This window comes from Oncorhynchus tshawytscha, linkage group LG11 (assembly GCF_018296145.1).
Source record: "Oncorhynchus tshawytscha isolate Ot180627B linkage group LG11, Otsh_v2.0, whole genome shotgun sequence".
Classification (NCBI taxonomy): Eukaryota; Metazoa; Chordata; class Actinopteri; order Salmoniformes; family Salmonidae; genus Oncorhynchus; species Oncorhynchus tshawytscha.
In genome coordinates this window covers 44,532,672-44,552,690 of record NC_056439.1, presented here as the reverse complement: position 1 = coordinate 44,552,690, position 20,019 = coordinate 44,532,672, and the positions used below count along the sequence as shown (strand labels likewise).

The 20,019-nt window shown below is 40.6% G+C and overlaps 1 protein-coding gene across 4 annotated transcripts in view; it reads left to right on the top strand.

Moving 5' to 3' along the window:
• Nucleotides 1-20,019, top strand: part of stac (SH3 and cysteine rich domain) — a 49,084-nt gene that overhangs the window by 12,358 nt on the left and 16,707 nt on the right. For all 4 annotated transcript variants that reach the window (XM_042330158.1, XM_042330157.1, XM_042330160.1 and 1 more), the window contains 3 exons: nt 7,315-7,448; nt 15,159-15,240; nt 15,552-15,658. In XM_042330158.1, coding sequence (XP_042186092.1) covers nt 7,315-7,448; nt 15,159-15,240; nt 15,552-15,658 — 323 coding nt within the window. The remainder of the gene's footprint in view (nt 1-7,314; nt 7,449-15,158; nt 15,241-15,551; nt 15,659-20,019) is intronic.

Below are 20,019 nucleotides of genomic sequence, written 5' to 3'. Positions count from 1 at the left end.
AGTGTATGTAAACTTCTGACCCACTGGGAATGTGATGAAAGAAATAAAAGCTTAAATAAATCATTCTCTCTTCTGTTATTCTGACATTTCACATTCTTAAAATAAAGTGGTGATCCTAACTGACCTAAACAGGGAATTTTTTACAAGGATTAAATGTCAGGGATTGTGAAAAACAGAGTTTAAATGTATTTGGCTAATGTGTATGTAAACGTTCTACTTCAACTGTAGGTAGGACTGGGTTCTGAATGGAGGGATCAGATCTTCTCTTTTCTATAATCATAAGGAACACAATATATGGTCTATACTTTGCATGTAGGTTTCTCTCTTATGGGTGGCACAAATGTGCACATGAGGGAGGGGAATGGACAGGGTGTATGCAAATTAAATACTGTAGTGTTTTTGCGGACTGCAGTGTTTGCAGACATTTCTGTAGTATTTACTACTTTTTGTGTGGATAATAATGTAATATTCACTATAGTATTGTCGTGACGTTGTATTAGTTAATGTGATGACTGTTGCTCATCGAATGATTATAGTTTCTAATTGCGTGATTAACTGAATCAAGCAATTATTAACTAATTAACTTGGGGCACCATGGGAAAACTAGTTTTTATTGAGTTTCTATTTCCCAAATTAAACTCGAAGAATATCAGAATATCGATTTTACAACAGCCACTAATTAACCAGTTACCTCTACCATCTCGTTCTGAACGTCGTATAGTCCGTGAATCTGCACGGACCCGGGTCTCACCAATGAGTTCGTACCACACCAATCTTAGTTGAATATTTATTTACTAAAAAGCTAAAATGATGTTAAAAGGTACACATAGACAAAACACATTATAGGCTATTGATTAGAACTTAGTATAACGGGCCAACACACTATGGCGCGTGTTACCCAAAATGGGGATTTCAAAGAGAGAGAGAAAAAAAAGAAAGTACACGAGAGAAATATACATTTGGGTTTTATGGGTCAGAAGTGGGCGTAACCGCCTTTAGGGCAATTCTCTGGGCGTACCAAGTTAAGAGGGCAAAGTCTAGATTTTACTCAAATCCAATTTTAGACAACTAACTTCACATTTCATCTTCCCCAAAACATTCTCTTTGATTTGGATATTTTCCATACAACGTACAATGTATAAACATCAAACATATACTAGAAAAACTCTTCACGTTACAATGTTTTCGTAATAACGTCATCTATTAACCTTTAATAACAAAACAAAAATGACATACATTTTCATATTCCATCTATCGTCATGACCACCATTGTGGCCGATGGAAACTATTGTTCCAAAGTCCCTTTATTTCATGTTTAATGTTCTGAGGCTGGTTCTCCATAGTAACAGGACAAAGGAATTTGTCTGTGGCCTGAGATTTACCAGGGGCGTGAGGGGTCATAAACCCCCCACATCTTCAGACCCCTAGATCTCTCCTCCTCTGTTGGGGTTGAGAGATAATCTGTAGGGTTGTGGTCTCCTGTAACCGTGACCTGATCAGGACAGTCATGACAGTATTCTACTGTATATTAAAAAATGCTATACTAAGTACTACACATGAACGAGGGATGTTGTGTAGTATAGTATATAGTATAGTACTATACATGAATGATGGACAGTGTGTAGTATAGTATTCTACAGTATACTACAGTTTACTACAGAATTCTATAGTAAGTACTGTAGTATGTGGGGATGAGGGGAAGAGTGGTGTGTTCAGCTTGTTCAGTGCCACATATCTCATGTCAGCTCTCATCCTATGGATCAGATTTTACTGCTATAATTTGGGCATGTAACACATCTCACTGCTAATCCAGATTCCACTGTTAATATTGAATGATGGCTGTGCAGTAGGTCAACATAGTTACTGATAGAAGTCAAACAAAACAGGCCTTACTCTGCCTCTGTGCGATGTGAAGGAATCGATCGATTGTGTTTCACATATCCACACGCGTATAGGTTCTGGGCTGCATGGGCACGTGCTCATTGATTAATCAATGAAGTCCTGGAAGCAAACGTTTTGCTAGACAAATGACAAATGGCAGTGGGGCTTCACCGTGGCATATTGCTGACAGTCGAATAGGCACTTATATGTAGCAATTTAACATTATTATGTAAGAAACATTGTCTATGGAATGAAATATCAGTGATGTTTCATAGGAACATGCTACTGTAAAGTCTACTGTACAAAGCCAATCAAAACATGGGCAGAAAAGAGAGGGAAATGGGTTGAGACAAAAATGGACTAGACACAGATGTACTTGGGTGTAAACCGTGTGATATTACAATCCAGTATTAAGGACATTTAGTTTAATCAGTTTACTACAGTTTTTCAGGCCAGCCACACTCTACATGCCACTAGCGTGGTATGTGGCCAGGATTGAATCTATATTTGATTAAAAAGTACTAAGCTTCTATATTAAATCTGAAGATAAAGTGTGTATGTGTATGCCTTTCCTGCAGTTAAATGACCAAATTTGCCTCATAGGTGTAATGTTATTAATATTTTGTTCGAATTTCATAATGAATAAATGTTTTTTATGTTTCTATGTCAAATGCTTTTGTTAAATTTCAGTCTACTGTGATGTATAGTACCAGTCAAATGATAGTCCCACTAAGCTCAAACCAGATGGGAAGGCGTATTGCTGCAGAATGTTGTGGTAGCCATGCTGGTTAAAGTGTGCCTTGAAATGGGCCTCCCGAGTGGCACAGCGGTCTAAGGCACTGCATCGCAATGCTAGCTGCGTCACTACAGATCCTGGTTCGATACTGGACCGTGTCGCAGCCGGCCGCGACCAGGAGATTCATGGGGCAGTGCACAATTGGCCCATTGTCGTCCGGATTTTGGGTGGGTTTGGCCTGCCGAGATGTCCTTTTCCAGTCATGCTCTAGCGACTCCTGTGGCGGGCTGGGTGGCGCATGCACGTTGACATGGTCGACAGGTGGACGGTGTTTCCTCCAACACATTGGTGCGGCTGGGTTGAAGCAAGCAAAAAGTCAAGAAGTAGTGTGGCTTGGTGGGTCGTGTTTCGGAGGACACGAAAAACGGGGTAACAAAAAAAATACAAATAAATAAAGTGTGCCTTGAATTCTAAATAAATCACTGACAGTGTCACCAGCAAATCACCCCCACACCACCACACCTTCTCCTCCATGCTTCACGGTGGGAACCGCACACGCAGAGATCATCTGTTTACCTACTCTGCGTCTCACAAAGACATGGCGGTTGGAACCAAAGGACAGATTTCCACCACTCTAATGTCCATTGCTCATGTTTCTTGGCCCAAGCAAGTCCCTTCTTATTATTGGTGTCTTTTAGTAGTGATTTCTTTGCACAATTCAATCATGAAGACCTGATTCACACAGTCTCCTCTGAACAGTTGATGTTGAGATGTGTCTGTTACTTGAACTCTGTGAAGCATTTATTTGGGCTGCAATCTGAGGTGCAGTTAATTTTATTAAACTTATCCTGCATCAGAGGTAGCTTTGGGTCTTCCTTTCCTGTGGCGGTCCTCATGAGAGCCAGTTTCATCATAGCGCTTGATGGTTTTTGCGACTGCACTTGAAGAAACTGTCAAAGTTCTTGAAATGTTCCATATTGACTGACCTTCTATCACGTTTTAGGAAAATTCCAGATGCAGACAGTGTCGAAGTAACAACAGTTTATTATTAGAACAGGGGGCAGGCAAAACAACACGTCAAGGGTAGGCAGAGGTCAGCAATCCAGATCAGAGTACAAAAGGTACAGAATGGCAGGCATTCTCAGGGTCAGTGCAGGCAGAGGTCAATAATCCAGTGTGGTGTGACAGGGTACAGATCGGCATGCAGGCTCAGGGTCCGGGCTGGCAGAATGGTCAAAACCGGGAAAACTAGAAAACAGGAACTAGAAACAGACAGGAGCAAGGGGAAAAGTGCTGGTAGGCTTGACGAACAAAACCAACTGGCAACAGGCAAACAGAGAACACAGGTATAAATTCACTGGGGATATGGGGAAGATGGGCGACACCTGGAAGGAGGTGGAGAAAAGCACAAAGACAGGTGAAACAGATCAGGGTGTGACACCTTTATGTCTTAAAGTAATGATGGACTGTCGTTTCTCTGCTTATTTGAGCTGTTCTTGCCCTAATATTGGACTTGGTATTTTACTAAATATGGCTATCTTCTGTATACCACGCCTACCTTGTCACAACACAACTGATTGGCTCAAACGCATTAAGAAGGAAAAAAATTCCACAAATTAACTTGTTAACACCTGTTAATTGAAATGCATTCCAGGTGACTACCACATGAAGCTGGTTGAGAGAATGCCAAGAGTGTGCAAAGCTGACATCAAGGCAAAGGATGGCTACTTTGACGAATCTCAAATATAAAATATATTTGTTTAACACTTTTTGGGGTTCTACATGATTCCATATGTGTTATTTCATAGTTTTGATGTCTTCACTATTATTCTACAATGTAGAAAATAGTAAAAATAAAGAAAAATCCTTGAAGGAGTAGGGATGTACAAACTTTTGACTCGTACTGTATATGAAGTGTAACATTGAGATGCAAACTCAACATTGAATACATTTCAACTCTATATCTGAAATGGTACAGAAGACCATAACCATGTGTGTCAGGTGTATACTTTTGTTTCAAAGTAGATTTGTTTCAAGACTACCAAGGAACACTCTGTGTGGCCCTGATTTAGCCCACTGCAGTCAAAGGTTAATTTGCCTTAGTGAGGCTGAAACCAAGGGTCACAGATTGAGAGCCAAGTGATACGATCCTCATGGCATATGTCTTTGGAAAAAAACTCACTTTATTTACAGAAAGCCAAAGTGTGCTGCTGATTCCTAGACCCCCAAAAAAAAAAAAACCATTCATTAAAATTTGGCAGTCAATCAGAAAGATAGTGCCGAGCATCTGCTATCATCACCAGGTTTCCTTGACCCAAACAATGCTCTCTCTCTCTATCTCCTTTTCTTTCTCTCTCTTCTGCTCACACTATCTCTCTTTCTCTCTCTCTTCCGCTATATCTCTCTTCTCTCTATAACAATGTGAAAATAGTTGAAGTATGAAATGGAAATTAAATAAACAGATAAATATAGGTTATACAATGGTGTTTGTGCTCCACTGGTTGCCCTTTTCGTGTGGCAACAGGTCACAAATCTTGCTACAGTGATGGCACACTGTAGTATTTCAATAGATATGGGAGTTTATCAAGATTGGATTTGTTTTCAAATTCGTTGTGGGTCTGTGTAATCTGTGGGAAATATCTGTCTCTGATATGGTCATACAGTTTTCAGGAGGTTAGGTAGTGCAGCTTGGTTTCCACCTCATTTTGTGGGCAGTGGGAACATAGCCTGTTTACTCTTGAAAGACAGGTCTGCCTATGCAAGGCAATACCATCTGAGTCTGTATATAGTCAAAGCTTTCCTTAATGTTGGGTATTCTGCTACTTTGTGCTCTCTGCTTAGGGCCAAATAACATTCTAGTTTTCTATGTTTAAAAAATATATATTTCTTTCCAGTATAGCCAATTGATCTTTTAGTTTTTCATGATTTGGTTGGGTCTAATTGTGTTGCTGTCCTGGGGCTCTGTGGGGTTTATTTTTGTTTGTGAGCAGAGTCCCCGTACCAGCTGGCAGAGGGGACTCTTCTCCAGGTTCATCTCTCTGTAGGTGAGGGCTTTGTTATGGTTTAAGAATCACTTATTTTTATGTGTTTGTAGAATTGAATGGCTATTTGATTAAACTTCTTTGGGATCGGTGTCCTGTCCACGGGACGGTTGAGCTAACATTGGCTAATGTGATTAGCATGAGGTTGTAAGTAACAAGAACATTTCCCAGGACATAGACATATCTGATATTGGCAGAAAGTTTAAATTCTTGTTAATCTAACTGTGCTGTCCAATTTACTTTAGCTTTTACTGTGAAAGAATACCATGCTATTGTTTGAGGAGAGTGCACAGTTTTGAACATGAACAATTATTCATTAAAAAAATTGGCACATTTGTGCAGTCTTTGTGCATGCCATGGTTCATTGGATCAATCTAAAACTTTGCACACACACTGCTAGTGGCGAAAATCTAAATTGCAGCTGGGCTGGAATAATACATTATGGCCTTACTCTTGCATTTCAAAGATGATGGTACAAAAAAAATACAAAAGAACGGTTGTTTTTTTCTTTGTATTAGCTTTTACCCGATCTATTGTGTTATATTCTTGCCTTGTCTCTCAGATCGTTCACAGCTTTGTGTAAGTTACCTGAGGTGCGGATGTTTAGGCTGAGGTAGGTATCGTGTTTTGTGTGCTCTAGGGCAACAATGTCTAGGTGAAATTTGTATTTATGGTCATGGCAACTGGAACTTTTTCAAAACACATTATTTTTTGTCTTATTGAAATTAGCTGTCAGAGCCTAAGTCTGACAGAATCTGTGCTGATGATCTAGCTGCTGCTGTAGTCCCTCCATGGTTGGGGACAGAGGCACCAGATTGTCAGCCGTCACAACTTCCGCCGAAGCCGGTCCCTCTCCTTGTTCAGGCGGCGTTCGGCCGTCGACGTCACCGGCCTTCTAGCCATCGCCGATCCACTTTTCATTTTCCATTTGTTTTGTCTTTGTCTTACACACCTGGTTTCAATCCCCCAATTATTTGTTCATTATTTAACCCTCTGTTCCCCCATGTTTGTTTGTGAGTGATTGTTTATATGTAATTTGGTCCGTTATGTGGGCTCGCTTTATTGTATTGTATTTGTCTATTTTTGAGTAAATTACATTTATTTACTCAAATCTGCTGTCCTGCGCCTGACTCCTCTACATAAGCTACACTGCTGTCTCTCTCTCTTGCTTACAGACAGTCACATTGTCTGTTTCATAACTTCTGAATGCAATTAAGCCTAATTAGTCTTCAATTATTCCAATGTCTGTGACTCATACATCAATGAAACCACTAGTGGTGTAGACACATGGACAGGAGGCATCATTCCGCATGGGGATTTTTCGCATCAAACTTCCTTTGTATCCAGAAACGGAAAAGATATTGAAGGTGAACAGAAGCGCATCTAGACACTGAGGAGAAGAGTATTGGATTAAGTTGGTTCAAATTTAATGAAACTTTAAGAGAGGAAGTTTGGGGACATGGTTTGGGGTTGAGGGAGATCATATTTGTTCAGTTTTTAATTTAACATTGGATTTGATTACCTTAACCAGACGGCCATGTCTAGGCAAATGTATGGTCCACTGCACTCTCAAGGTGAAATAATTTTTGAATACATCACAAAACTTTGATGGCACTTTAAAGATGAAATGGACTTCATGTTGTGCTTTTTTGACAGGTACCACCTCTAAGCATGTGGTGATGCTGGCAGGCAACACGGCCAAACATGGCCTCCGCTGCAAAGCCTGCAAGATGAGCATCCACCACAAGTGTGAGAAAGGAGTGGGATCTCAACGCTGCCAAGGCAAGCTGGTAAGAGCCTGAACATCATCACAGAATTAAATATAGAACAAAGGTATTATATATATACTGTATCTCTATGGACATCATCAATCGGTCATCAATCGACAAGATAATTGAAAAAAACATGCTTATCTTATTTTATAATATACATAATTTAAAACGGCCAAGTTCTATTCACAATGGTATTCAGTTGGTAAGAGACAGACATTCTGTAAATACTAGGAATAGATTGTCCACCATCTATGCGTTACCCAGACAGAAAAAAGAAATGGGCAAAAGAACATTTCGATTTAGAGCAATAAAGAAATGGAATAAATTAACTGAGCAAACTAGAAACCTTTCAATATATAAGTTTAAACATTATTTAAAAACAATTTAAATATAGTATATAGAAATGTTGTGGGACTATAGTAGATGAAGAATCAATATTTTTTTAGATTGAGTATTTATTGGGTCATTATGCTAGTGTATTATGTATGTTTGTAATAGTGTGTTATATGTGAAAGTGTGTTTGTATTATAAATTGTATTTTAATGTTAAGGACTCTTGGAAGATTAGTCCAAATGGGGACTAAAAGAGATCCTAATGAAATAAAATAAAATCAAGCTCCCTTCGTGCCTACAGTATTTCTCCCCGCATTAAGCATTAATCCAAGGTCAATAGGTCGGGCCTCGAGGAATCTTTTTATTACATTGGAATATATTGAAGTGCTATATGCCATTCTGTTAGAAGTACACCATGGCGATTGCAGCCTGTTGCTTAGTATGATTCATGGATATTTGTCTCAACTGTCCCACCAGAATACCAGATTAAAGCTGTGATGCGGAACATATTGTGCAGCGAGGCAGGACTCCAGAGGGGTTCATGTACTCATCACAAAGACATGAAAGGTAGATTAGTAATGCGGTACTGCAATTACGGAATTGAATAATCATGGTGGTGCTGAAAGACCACTGCCACAGGAGTCGATAAGCAGCTCATAAAAAAGGTGATATAATACTAGACAAAGAAGAACACTTCATTGTCCATTATCTGAAATATCCATATTTCTGACTGGGTCGAACTTACACTTTCTTAGCTTGTATTGTGTCCTCCTATTATCAGACAATTCCATTGTATACAGTGTGATTCATCACTCTCCCTCATTTATCTCAGTATGTGAACTGTGAGCTTGCATTTTAATGAGGGGGGCTGGTTGCAGAGAATGCCAAGACCAATCTGTCATTTCGCTGTTGTCCAATGTACTCTGGGGAACTGGCAGTCACGACTGTACTGGGGCTTTTTAGTCATTCACACCGAATCACACGTCCCACGCGGAAAATATATAGCGTGTGTGGTTCCGTCATGTGTGATTCCCATTTGCTTGGCTCTCCAGTGACTTACTCCTCCAGAGTCCAGGTGCCCCTGGCCTGAATGGGAGAGAATTCACTGGGATTGACAGGGAATCATTGGGGATAACTGGACATTACTGAGCTGAAATAAAGAACTGGCCAGGAATGGGTGGGATTAAACAGGGGGAGCAGGATTGACTTTGGGTTTAGTGAACCTTGTGTACCGTGACCATGAGACTGCTCGGGATACAGGAAGACAAGTGTTCCCTTTGTCCTCCATTTTCCTTTTTCCATGAGCTGCCTAATGCATTGAGGATGAGGCTCATGGAGATAGGGATCAGCTTTCAGGAGTGGAAAATGAGGTTGAGGGGTCAAGCATAAAATAAGAGAATATACTCCCAGTTGGGCTCGCCTCTAAATTAAGGTTTCTCAAAATGTGGCAGGTTGTATTTCTTCAACCCTGCTTATTTCTCTTGGCAAGAGAATTTGGTCAGAGAAAAAAGAGAGTACATGAAACCAAATATATATCATAATGTGTTGTTTGAGTTGAAGATCAAAATATTACACCAGGACATCTCATAACAGTCAAACAGTGACTAGATTAGATTAGACATAGTCATATGAAATGGCCACTTACATACTACAGCTGAAATCAACTTTCTTAGTATTTCAGTCAATATGGCTGCGTTTACACAGGCAGCCCAATTCTGACCAATTCGTTTAGTTTTTTTAGATCAGAATACGGCTGCCTGTGTAAACACAGCCTATAATATTCACACTGTAGGTATAGGCTATCCTACCAATATGTGTACTGCATGACAGTCAGTGAAAACATACATCCTTTTATATTTCCCAAACAGTTAACATGACTATCACAACGATAATTCCACACTTTTGACCAGTGACCATTCAAACTGGATTCAAACCTCCATGTTATTTCTGTAGATGAGTTTCAGTGGTCTCATGCATCAACCAGACAACCTTTTCATTAAGGAGCTTGCCTCTGGCAGGGCCTGACATTGGGTGGCACTTCAGAGGTGCTTATAAAGTTCAAGAGTTGCTTCTTTTACCTTCTCATTACCAGCCGCGCACATTGAGAATTAATCAAGGCAGATTACACATGCAGATTGCCTGAACCCATGGTTGATTATACCAAATTTAATCAAACAGAAATGCGCCTTTTTTGTACAGTTGAGGCATAGTGGCTGTGCTTATTGCAGGAATAGTGGCTGCCAAAAACCTAAACACAATAAGTTGATTTCATTGTCAGTTAATACCCGATTTTGAAATGACCTTTCACTGTATATGATACCAAGGTGAATCTGTCCTTGTTTTGTATGTGCTTAGTATGTGATAAACACCTAAAGATGTAGGATCTTAATTTGAGCCAATTTGCTACAGCAGGAAAATAATCCTGCGGCCACAGGAAATGTGAATTACTATGTGGATTATAAGTAATAGACATTTTTGTATGGATTGATACATTTTTGTAAGGAAAATCAAGTCTAAAATGTCAAAGTGGAAATTACAAACTTCAGAAGCCTTTTTTTAAACCTCAAATACACAAGTTTAAAATGTATTGCATTGCAGGACAGTTCTCCTGCAACAGGGTGATCAAAATAAGATCCTACATCTGTAGTTTAATTATTCTACCTACTTGTCTTGTCATGTATTGCACTGACATTACAATCCTTGCCTAAGATAATTACTATTTCTTGGGCGAGAAACTGAAATTCTGAAAATGGAGGCCATCCACTGTAATTTTTCTGGATGACATCTCTGATGGGAAATATTGATTGTATGGGAGAAGGTAACACTGAAACATCATGGTTAGATACTGTGCCTTCTTAAAGTATTCATACCTCTTGACTTTTTCCACATTTTGCTATGTTACAAATGTATTAAATACATTTTTTCCCTCATCAATCAACACACAATACCCCATAATGACAAAGCAAAAACAGGTTAAGATATTTTTACCCAATTTATTAAAAATAAAAATGGAAATATCACATTTACATAAGTATTCAGACCCTTCACTCAGTATTTTGTTGAAGCACCTTTGGCAGCGATTACAGCCTCAAGTCTTCTTGAGCTCAGCACACCTGGCAAACATATATTGGCACACCTGTATTTGGGAGTTTCTCAAATTATTCTCTGCAGATCCTCTCAAGCTCTTTTAGGTTGGATGGGGAGCGATGCTGCACAGCTATTTTCAGGTCTCTCCAGAGATGTTAGATCTGGTTCAAGTCCGGGCTCTGGCTGGGCCACTCAAGGACATTCAGAGACTTGTCCCGAAGCCACTCCTGAGTTGTCTTGGCTGTGTGCTTAGGGTCGTTGTCCTGTTGGAAGGTGAACCTTTGCCCCAGTCTGAGGTCTCTCTGAACTTTGCTCCGTTCATCTTTTCCTCGATCCTGACTATTCTCCCAGTCCCTGCCGCTGAAAAACATCCCCACAGCATGATGCTGCCACCACCGTGCTTCACTGTAGGGATGGTGCCAGGTTTCCTCCAGACGTGACGCTTGACATTCAGGCCAACGAGTTCAATCTTGGTTTTATCAGATCAGAAATCTTGGTTCTTATGGTCTGACAGTCTTTAGGTGCCTTTTGGCAAACTCCAAGCAGGCTGTCATGTGCCTTTTTTACTGAGGAGTGGCTTCCATCTGGCCATTCTACCATAAAGACCTGATTGGTGGAGTGGTTGTCCTTCTGAAAGGTTCACCCATCTCCACAGAGAAACTCTAGAGCTCTGTTAGAAGGACCATCGGGCTCTTAATCACCTCACTCACCAAGGCCCTTAACCCGATTGCTCAGTTTGGCCGGGCGGCCAGCTCTAGGAAGACTCATGGTGGTTCCAAACTTCTTCCATTTAAGAATGATGGAGGCCACTGTGTTCTTGGGGACCTTCAACGCTGCAGACATTTTTTAGTACCCTTCCCCAGATCTGTGCCTCGACACAATCCTGTCTTGGAGGTCTATGGACAATTCCTTTGACCTTATTGCTTGTTTTTTGCTCTGACATGCACTATCAACTGTGGGACCTTATATAGACAGGTGTGTGCCTTTCTAAATCATGTCCAATCAATTGAATTTACCACAGGTGGACTCCAAATACAGAAACATCTCAAGGATGATCAATGGAAACAGGATGCACCTGAGCTCAATTTTGAGTCTCATAGCAAAGGGTCTGAATAAGGTATTTCTGTTTTTTATTATTTATACATTTGCAACAATTTCTAAAAAACTGTTTTTGCTTTGTCATTATGGGGTATTGTGAATTGCTGAGGATTTTTTATTTATTTCATACATTTTAGAATAAGGCTGTAATGTAACAAAATGTGGAAAAAGTCAAGGGGTCTGAATACAGTCCGAAGGCACTGTAGATGATAGACATGTGTCCTTGTTTGCACTTGGTACATGAGGAATGGGACAGATCATAACAGCACAAGGACTGATAAACATCCTGTTAATGACTCTGGAACTGTATTCAAAAAGTGTCTCAGAGTAGAGTAGTAAATCTAGGATCAGGTCCCCCATCTAATTCATTACGTTCTAAAAGGCAAAAAACTGATCCGAGACCAGCACTCCTCCTCTGAGACTATGTGGATATGGGACCAGAAATCTGCAGTATGGCAGTCTGTCAAGTGAGCTGTACTAACTGTACACAAACTAGTCAAAGTAACAGAATTGATGCTGGACTAATCTAGCCACGTAGGTATGGGCGGGACCGGGTGGACCCTGCAGATCAGACTGAGCAACATTTTTTTGAATGCTCTCTACTTGCCAGTGTTCCAAATGAGACCTTTTTTATATTTTTACCTAAACACCATCAGATATAATTGATAGCAAGAAGTGCACTGGAATGACATTAACTTTCATGGGATGGGTGACAAAAAAAAACTAACTGAAAACCACACCTCCAAAAGGCCACGAATATGACCACTTTAAGGCATATGTCACTGCGTTTCTATGGCTATATGCACCATAACACTGCTTATTTCATTTTTTCATTTAGCAGACATAGCAGCTCATAATCCAGTGCCATTATCACAGTCAACACACCTACAATGCTTTCTGACAGTATTCAGACCCCTTGACTTTTTCCATATTTTGTTGTTACAGCCTTAATCTAAAATGGATAGTACAAATAAAAAATCCTCAGCAATCTACACACAATACCCCATAATGACAAAGCAAAAACAGGTTTTTAGACATTTTAGCAAATGTATTAAAATAAAAAACAGAAAAACCTCATTTACATAACTATTCAGACCCTTTGCTGTGAGACTCGAAATTGAGTTCAGGTGCATCCTGTTTCCATTGATAATCCTTGAGATGTTTCTACAACTTGATTGGAGTCCACCTGTGGTAAATTCAATTGATTGGACATGATTTGGAAAGGCACACACCTGTCTATAGAAGGTCCCACAGTTGACAGCCCAAGTCAGGACAAAAACTAAGCCATGGGGTCGAGGGGAATTGTCCGTAGAGCTCTGAGACAGGATTGCATCGAGGCTATATCTTTGGAAGGGTATCAAAACATTGAAGGTTTGGAACCACCAAGACTCTTCCTTGGGCTGGCCGCCCAGGCAAACTGAGCAATCGGTGGAGAAGGGCCTTGGTGAGGAAGGTGACCAAGAACCCGATGGTCACTCTGACAGAGCTCTGTAGTTCCTCTGTGGGGAGAACCTTCCGGATGGACAACCATCTCTACAGCACTCCACCAATCAGGCCTTTATGGTAGAGTGGCCAGACAGAAGCTACTCCTCAGTAAAAGGCACATGACAGCCTGTTTGGAGTTTGCCAGATGGCACCGAAAGACTCACAGACCATGAGAAACAAGATTCTCTGGTCTGATGAAATTAAGATTGAACCCTTTGGCCTGAATGCCAAGTGTCACTTCTGGAGGAAACCTGGCACCATCCCTACGGCGAAGCATGGTGGTGGCAGCATTATGCTGTGGGGATGTTTTTCAGCGGCAGGGACTGGGAGACCAGTCAGGATTAGGAAAAGTTGAACGGAGCAAAGTACAGAGGGATCCTTGATGAAAACCTTCTCCAGAGCACTCAGGACCTCAGACTGGGGTGAAGGTTCACATTCTAACAAGACAACGAAGGGTTGGCTTTGGGACAAGTCTTGGAATGTCCTTTAGTGGCCTAGCCAGAGCCCGAGCTTGAACCCAGCAGCAACGCTCCCCACCCGAAAGCTCCCCTTCCTTATTCCCCATCCTGATACCTTTTTTTTTCTTCCCTTATAAAAAAAAAAAAATAAGCAAGGTATCACAACAGAAGAAATAGAGGCAGTTGGTACATCTGTAAAAGCCACAATTGAAAAGAACCAAGACGAAAAAAAGAAGATATTTGCAAAAGGAGTAGAAAAACATGAAAGCACACAATATGAAGTCCTTAAAAATAAAACAGGCTCATATCGCGATCCCTTCATCCGCACAAAACAAAAACATTTCTCGTTGACTATAGTACTCATGTCATCTAGTTCTTAAGAAAATGATTTCTTCCCATCCGCTCCCCATCCTGAAAGGATCTGCAGAGAATAATTGGAGAAACTCCCCAAATACAGGTCTGCCAAGCTTGTAGCATCATACCCAAGAAGACTTGAGGCTGTAATCACTGCCGAAGGTCCTACAACAAAGTTCTGTATGTGAATGAGGGTGAATACTTATGTATATGTGATATCAGTTTTTTTTGGTAAAAATTAGCATACTTTAAAAAATCATGTTTATGCTTTGTCAGTATGGGTTTTGTTTGTAGATTGATTATGATTAAAAACAAATACATTTTAGAATAAGGCTTTACTTTCCGGAGGGACTGTATGTTCTAGCTTAGGTTTAAAATTGCAGCATTTTATCTCAGCCTCATGGCAAAATGTGTAGAATAGCAGACATTTTTTATTTTGGGCCCACACACATTTCTGCAGGCCCACCCACCAATGTATTTCTGTATTTGCACATCTTCACTCAACCCTCATCAAGCTATGTTTTATTTAAACATTGTTTAATATTGTTTAGCATGGCTGAGGCAGGGAGAGTGATCAGCAGTTGGTGATCACAGAGAGGTCTATAATGGTAAATGGCTTTTAACCAGTTGTTCTGGCTTGGGATATGTCTAAAATGTCTCCTCTGCTTTAGCCAGCTTGTTGTTGTCTCACCAAACAATGATGTTGTGTTGTTGTAAACAGAAACAAACCCCGACTAGAGTACAGTATAGTGCATCTGGAAACTAATAGAGAAATTAGGTTATGCAGTGGCTCTAATGTATTTTGGTGTGCTGCACTGCCTGTTGATGTATTGATCCCTCACTCACTATGATGTTCCTGCCCTCCATCCATCCTCCCCTCCCTTCCTCCCTCCCTTCTCTTTCCCCCTCCACAGCCAAAGGGCTTTCGAAGGTACTACAGCTCCCCACTGCTGATAACGGAGCAATTTGGCTGCATCAAAGAAGTCATGCCCATTGGTAAGCACGCTTTATGTACCTTTGCCTTACAATACTCTAGAGATAAAGAAATGTCATTACAAACCAAGGTGCATGAACAGTGGAGAAAACTGAAGATGAGAAGACACTCAGCAATCCTTTATAAGACAATGGAAGTTTGCTTAAAAAAAAAATGTTATTGTTGAAAGCAATGTGAGACAAGCCAAAGTGATTTATATAGGCCTGCCTTTCAAAATGTCAATGCACTTACAGTAAATTAATGCACAACTAGATTGTCCTTGTCTGGCTGATTTGACTGACATGAGCTTCTCTTCTCTGGTGTCTCTCCCCAGCTTGTGGCAGTAAAGTGGACCCTGTGTATGAAGCTCTCCGGTTTGGGACCTCTCTGGCACAGAGGGACAAGAGGGCCAGTGTCTCCGAGTCCCCCCACAGGAACTCTGTAAGAACAACAACACAATCTATTACAGTTCAGTCGAGTAAAGGCTTAACTGAATGACAAAAGAGACAGAATACAATATGGAATTTTATTGTTGTTGGTGGTGGGCAGGTAGAAGGTCATTAGTTTGAGGTGACAAAGAGGTGACAAACAGTACCAGTCAAAAATGTGGACAGACCTACTCATTCAAGGATTTTTCTTTATTTTGACTATTTAGAATAATAGTGAAGACATCAAAACTATGAAATAACACATATTGAATCATGTAGTAACCAAAAAAAGAGTTAAACAGATCAAAATACATTTTATTTTTGAGATTCTTCAAAGTATCCACCTGTAATCGGCCTGTGTGTAGCTGGTGTGGAGGAGTCAGGCGCAGGACAGGAGATATGAGTAATGAACGTACTTTACTCAAGAATTCAAATATATACAACACAAAAACTAGCCCACAATAACGGACCGTATACATACAAACAATCACTCACAAAAAACCATGGGGGAACAGAGGGTTAAATAATGAACAAGTAATTGGGGGATTGAAACCAGGTGTGTAAAACAAAGCCAAAACAAATGGAAAATGAAAAGTAAATTGGCGATGGCTAGAAGGCCGGTGACGTCGACCGCTGAACGCCGCCCGAACAAGGAGAGGGACCGACTTCGGCGGAAGTTGTGACACCACCTTTTGCCTTGATGACAGCTTTGCACACTCTTGGCATTCTCTCAAACAGCTTCATAAGGTAGTCACCTGTAATTCATTTAATTTAACAGGTGTGCCTTGTTAAAAGTTCATTTGTGGAATTTCTTTCCTTCTTAATGTGTTTGAGCCAATCAGTTGTGCTATGACAAGGTAAGGGTGGTTTTCAGAAGATAGCCCTATTTGGTAAAAGACCAACTCCAAGACGAGACTGCATGAATTAGGTCTTCATGGTCGAATTGCTGCAAATAATCCACTACCAAAGAACCCCAATAATAAGAAGAGGCTGGCTTGGGCCAAGAAACAAGAGCAATGGACATTAGACTGGTGGAAATCTGTCCTTTGGTCTGAGGAGTCCAAATTTGAGATTTTTGGTTCCAACCGCCGTGTCTTTGTAAGACACAGAGTAGGTGAAAGGATGATCTCTGCATGTGTGGTTCCCACTGTGAAGCATGGAGGAGGTGTGATGGTGTGGGGGTGCTTTGCTGGTGACACTGGCAGTGATTTATTTAGAATTGAAGGCACACTTAAGGTAGTCACCTTTGATCATGGCCACTACAGCATTCTGCAGCGATGCGCCATCAAATCTGGTTTGCTCTTAGTGGGACTATCATTTGTTTTTCAGCAGGACAATGACCCAATACACCTCCAGGCTGTGTAAGGGCTATTTGGTTTGGGATGAGTTGGATCGCAGAGTGAATGAAAAGCAGCCAACAAGTGCTCAACATGTGGGAACTCCGTCGAGACAGTTGGAAAAGCATTCCAGGTGAAGTTGGTTGAAAGAATGCCAATAGTGTACAAAGCTGTCATCAATGCAAAGGGTGGCTCCTTTGAAGAATCTCAAATATACTTTATAATATATTTTGATTTGTTTGAAACTTTTTTGGTTCTACATGATTCCTTATGTGTTATTTCATTGTTTTGATGTCTTCACTATTATTCTTCAATGTCAAAGTTTTGACTGATACTGTATAAATACTAATTTATTTTACCTTTATTTAACTAGGCAAGTCAGTTAAGAACAAATTCTTATTTTCAATGACAGCCTAGGAACAGTAGGTTAACTGCCTGTTCAGGGGCAGAACGACAGATTTGTACCTTGTCAGCTCGGGGATTTGAACTTGCCCTGCCGCCCCAATACACTAGATTTATGCCCATTAGTTGAAAGAAAGGAAAGGGATTATTGCACAAGTGAACTGATAGGTTAATCAGCCAGCGTGGTGGAATTACCTTAGTGTGTCATGCTCATAGGCTGAAGTTTGGTGAATGACATTCCGCATGTTTAATAATAGTAAAGGATGAGTCCAGACATGACCATATGCGTATTATGACACAACCATATAAATACCTCATATGCTGATGAGTAACTACACTGAACAAAAATATAAACGCAACATATAAAGTGTTGGTCCCATGTTTCATGAGCTCCATACTCACAAAAAGCTTATTTCGCTAAAATGTTTACATCCCTGTTCGTGAGCATTTCTCCTTTGCCAAGATAATCCATCCAACTGACAGGTGTGTCATTATACAGGTGCACCTGGTGCTGGAGACAATGAAAGTCCACTTTAAAATGTGCAGTTTTGTCACACAACACAATGCAACAGATGCAATTAGCATCCTGACTGCAGGAATGTCCACCAGAGCTGTTGCCAAAGAATTGAATGTTAATTTCTCTACCATAAGCTGCCTCCAATGTCATTTTAGAGAATTTGGCATTATATCCAACCAGCTTCACAAACACAGACCACGTGTAACCACACCAGCCCAGGATTTCCACATCCGGCTTCTTCACCTGAGTCAGTAAATTTATTTGAATATTTGATCATCACTGTTATGCTATAGATACGTTTCAACACAGATCCAAAATTTGCCTGTACGGGATTGAGAAACTGTAATGAAACTACCTCATTAGCAATTCACCACCTGACTGTCATTTAAGAAACTACCCCATCAGCAACGTCTAGAGATTAAGAACGAAATTAACTAATGGCTATGTCATTCCAGTGGTTAGGCTACTAATATAATGGTCATTAAGCAGGTGATTTCAAAGTGTTTATAACATGTTGTTCTGTTTTTTGGTTTGACTTCTCTTTCGTCTTTGCTTACTGTGAATGAATGTGTCAGAATGTAGGGGCGCAGTAGATAAGAAGGGACACTGGCACTCAGGAAACCTGTTGGTGTATCTGTGCTCCGACGCAGTTCTACGGCTACTGTTTTTCCAGCTTAATTAATTAGAGTTCGATCACTCCTTTTAACCTGGGAGCATGGATGACGGGTCAAGGGAATACATCATATTCAGCTGGATGAATGGTATAGACGGGAGACGCTGGATGAATGGTATAGACGGGAGATGCTGGATGAATGGTATAGACGGGAGATGCTGGATGAATGGTATAGACGGGAGATGCTGGATGAATGGTATAGACGGGAGATGCTGGATGAATGGTATAGACGGGAGATGCTGGATGAATGGTATAGACGGGAGATGCTGGATGAATGGTATAGACGGGAGATGCTGGATGAATGGTGTAGACGGGAGATGCTGGATGAATGGTGTAGACGGGAGATGCTGGATGAATGGTGTAGACGGGAGACTCATGTTAACGTGTGGGCCAAGTGAGCTCTGTCTCTTACTTACAGCAAGGAATGTACAAAAAGACAAAGTATAGATTGAAAAGCTACAGTCATGGTGTTGTTGTTGTATGCGCATGCCAGCTCTGCCTTGAGTAATGATAGTGTACTGAGATACAGCCACTGTGGTGTAAATATGACCAATAACGGTGTACTCAGATACAGCCACTGTGGAGTAAATATGACCAATAACGGTGTACTCAGATACAGCCACTGTGGAATAAATATGACCAGTGACAGTGTACTCAGATACAGCCACTGTGGAATAAATATGACCAGTAACAGTGTACTCAGATACAGCCACTGTGGTGTAAATATGACCAATAACGGTGTACTCAGATACAGCCACTGTGTAAATATGAACGGTGTAAATACAGCCACTGTGAATAAATATGACCAGTAACAGTGTACTCAGATACAGCCACTGTGGAATAAATATGACCAGTAACAGTGTACTGAGATACAGCCACTGTGGAATAAATATGACCAGTAACAGTGTACTGAGATACAGCCACTGTGGTGTAAATATGACTAATAACTGTGTACTCAAATACAGCCACTGTGGAATAAATATGACCAGTGACAGTGTACTCAGATACAGCCACTGTGGAATAAATATGACCAGTAACAGTGTACTCAGATACAGCCACTGTGGTGTAAATATGACCAATAACGGTGTACTCAGATACAGCCACTGTGGAATAAATATGACCAGTGACAGTGTACTCAGATACAGCCACTGTGGAATAAATATGACCAGTAACAGTGTACTCAGATACAGCCACTGTGGTGTAAATATGACCAATAACGGTGTACTCAGATACAGCCACTGTGGAATAAATATGACCAGTAACAGTGTACTCAGATACAGCCACTGTGGAATAAATATGACCAGTAACAGTGTACTGAGATACAGCCACTGTGGAATAAATATGACCAGTAACAGTGTACTGAGATACAGCCACTGTGGTGTAAATATGACTAATAACTGTGTACTCAAATACAGCCACTGTGGAATAAATATGACCAGTGACAG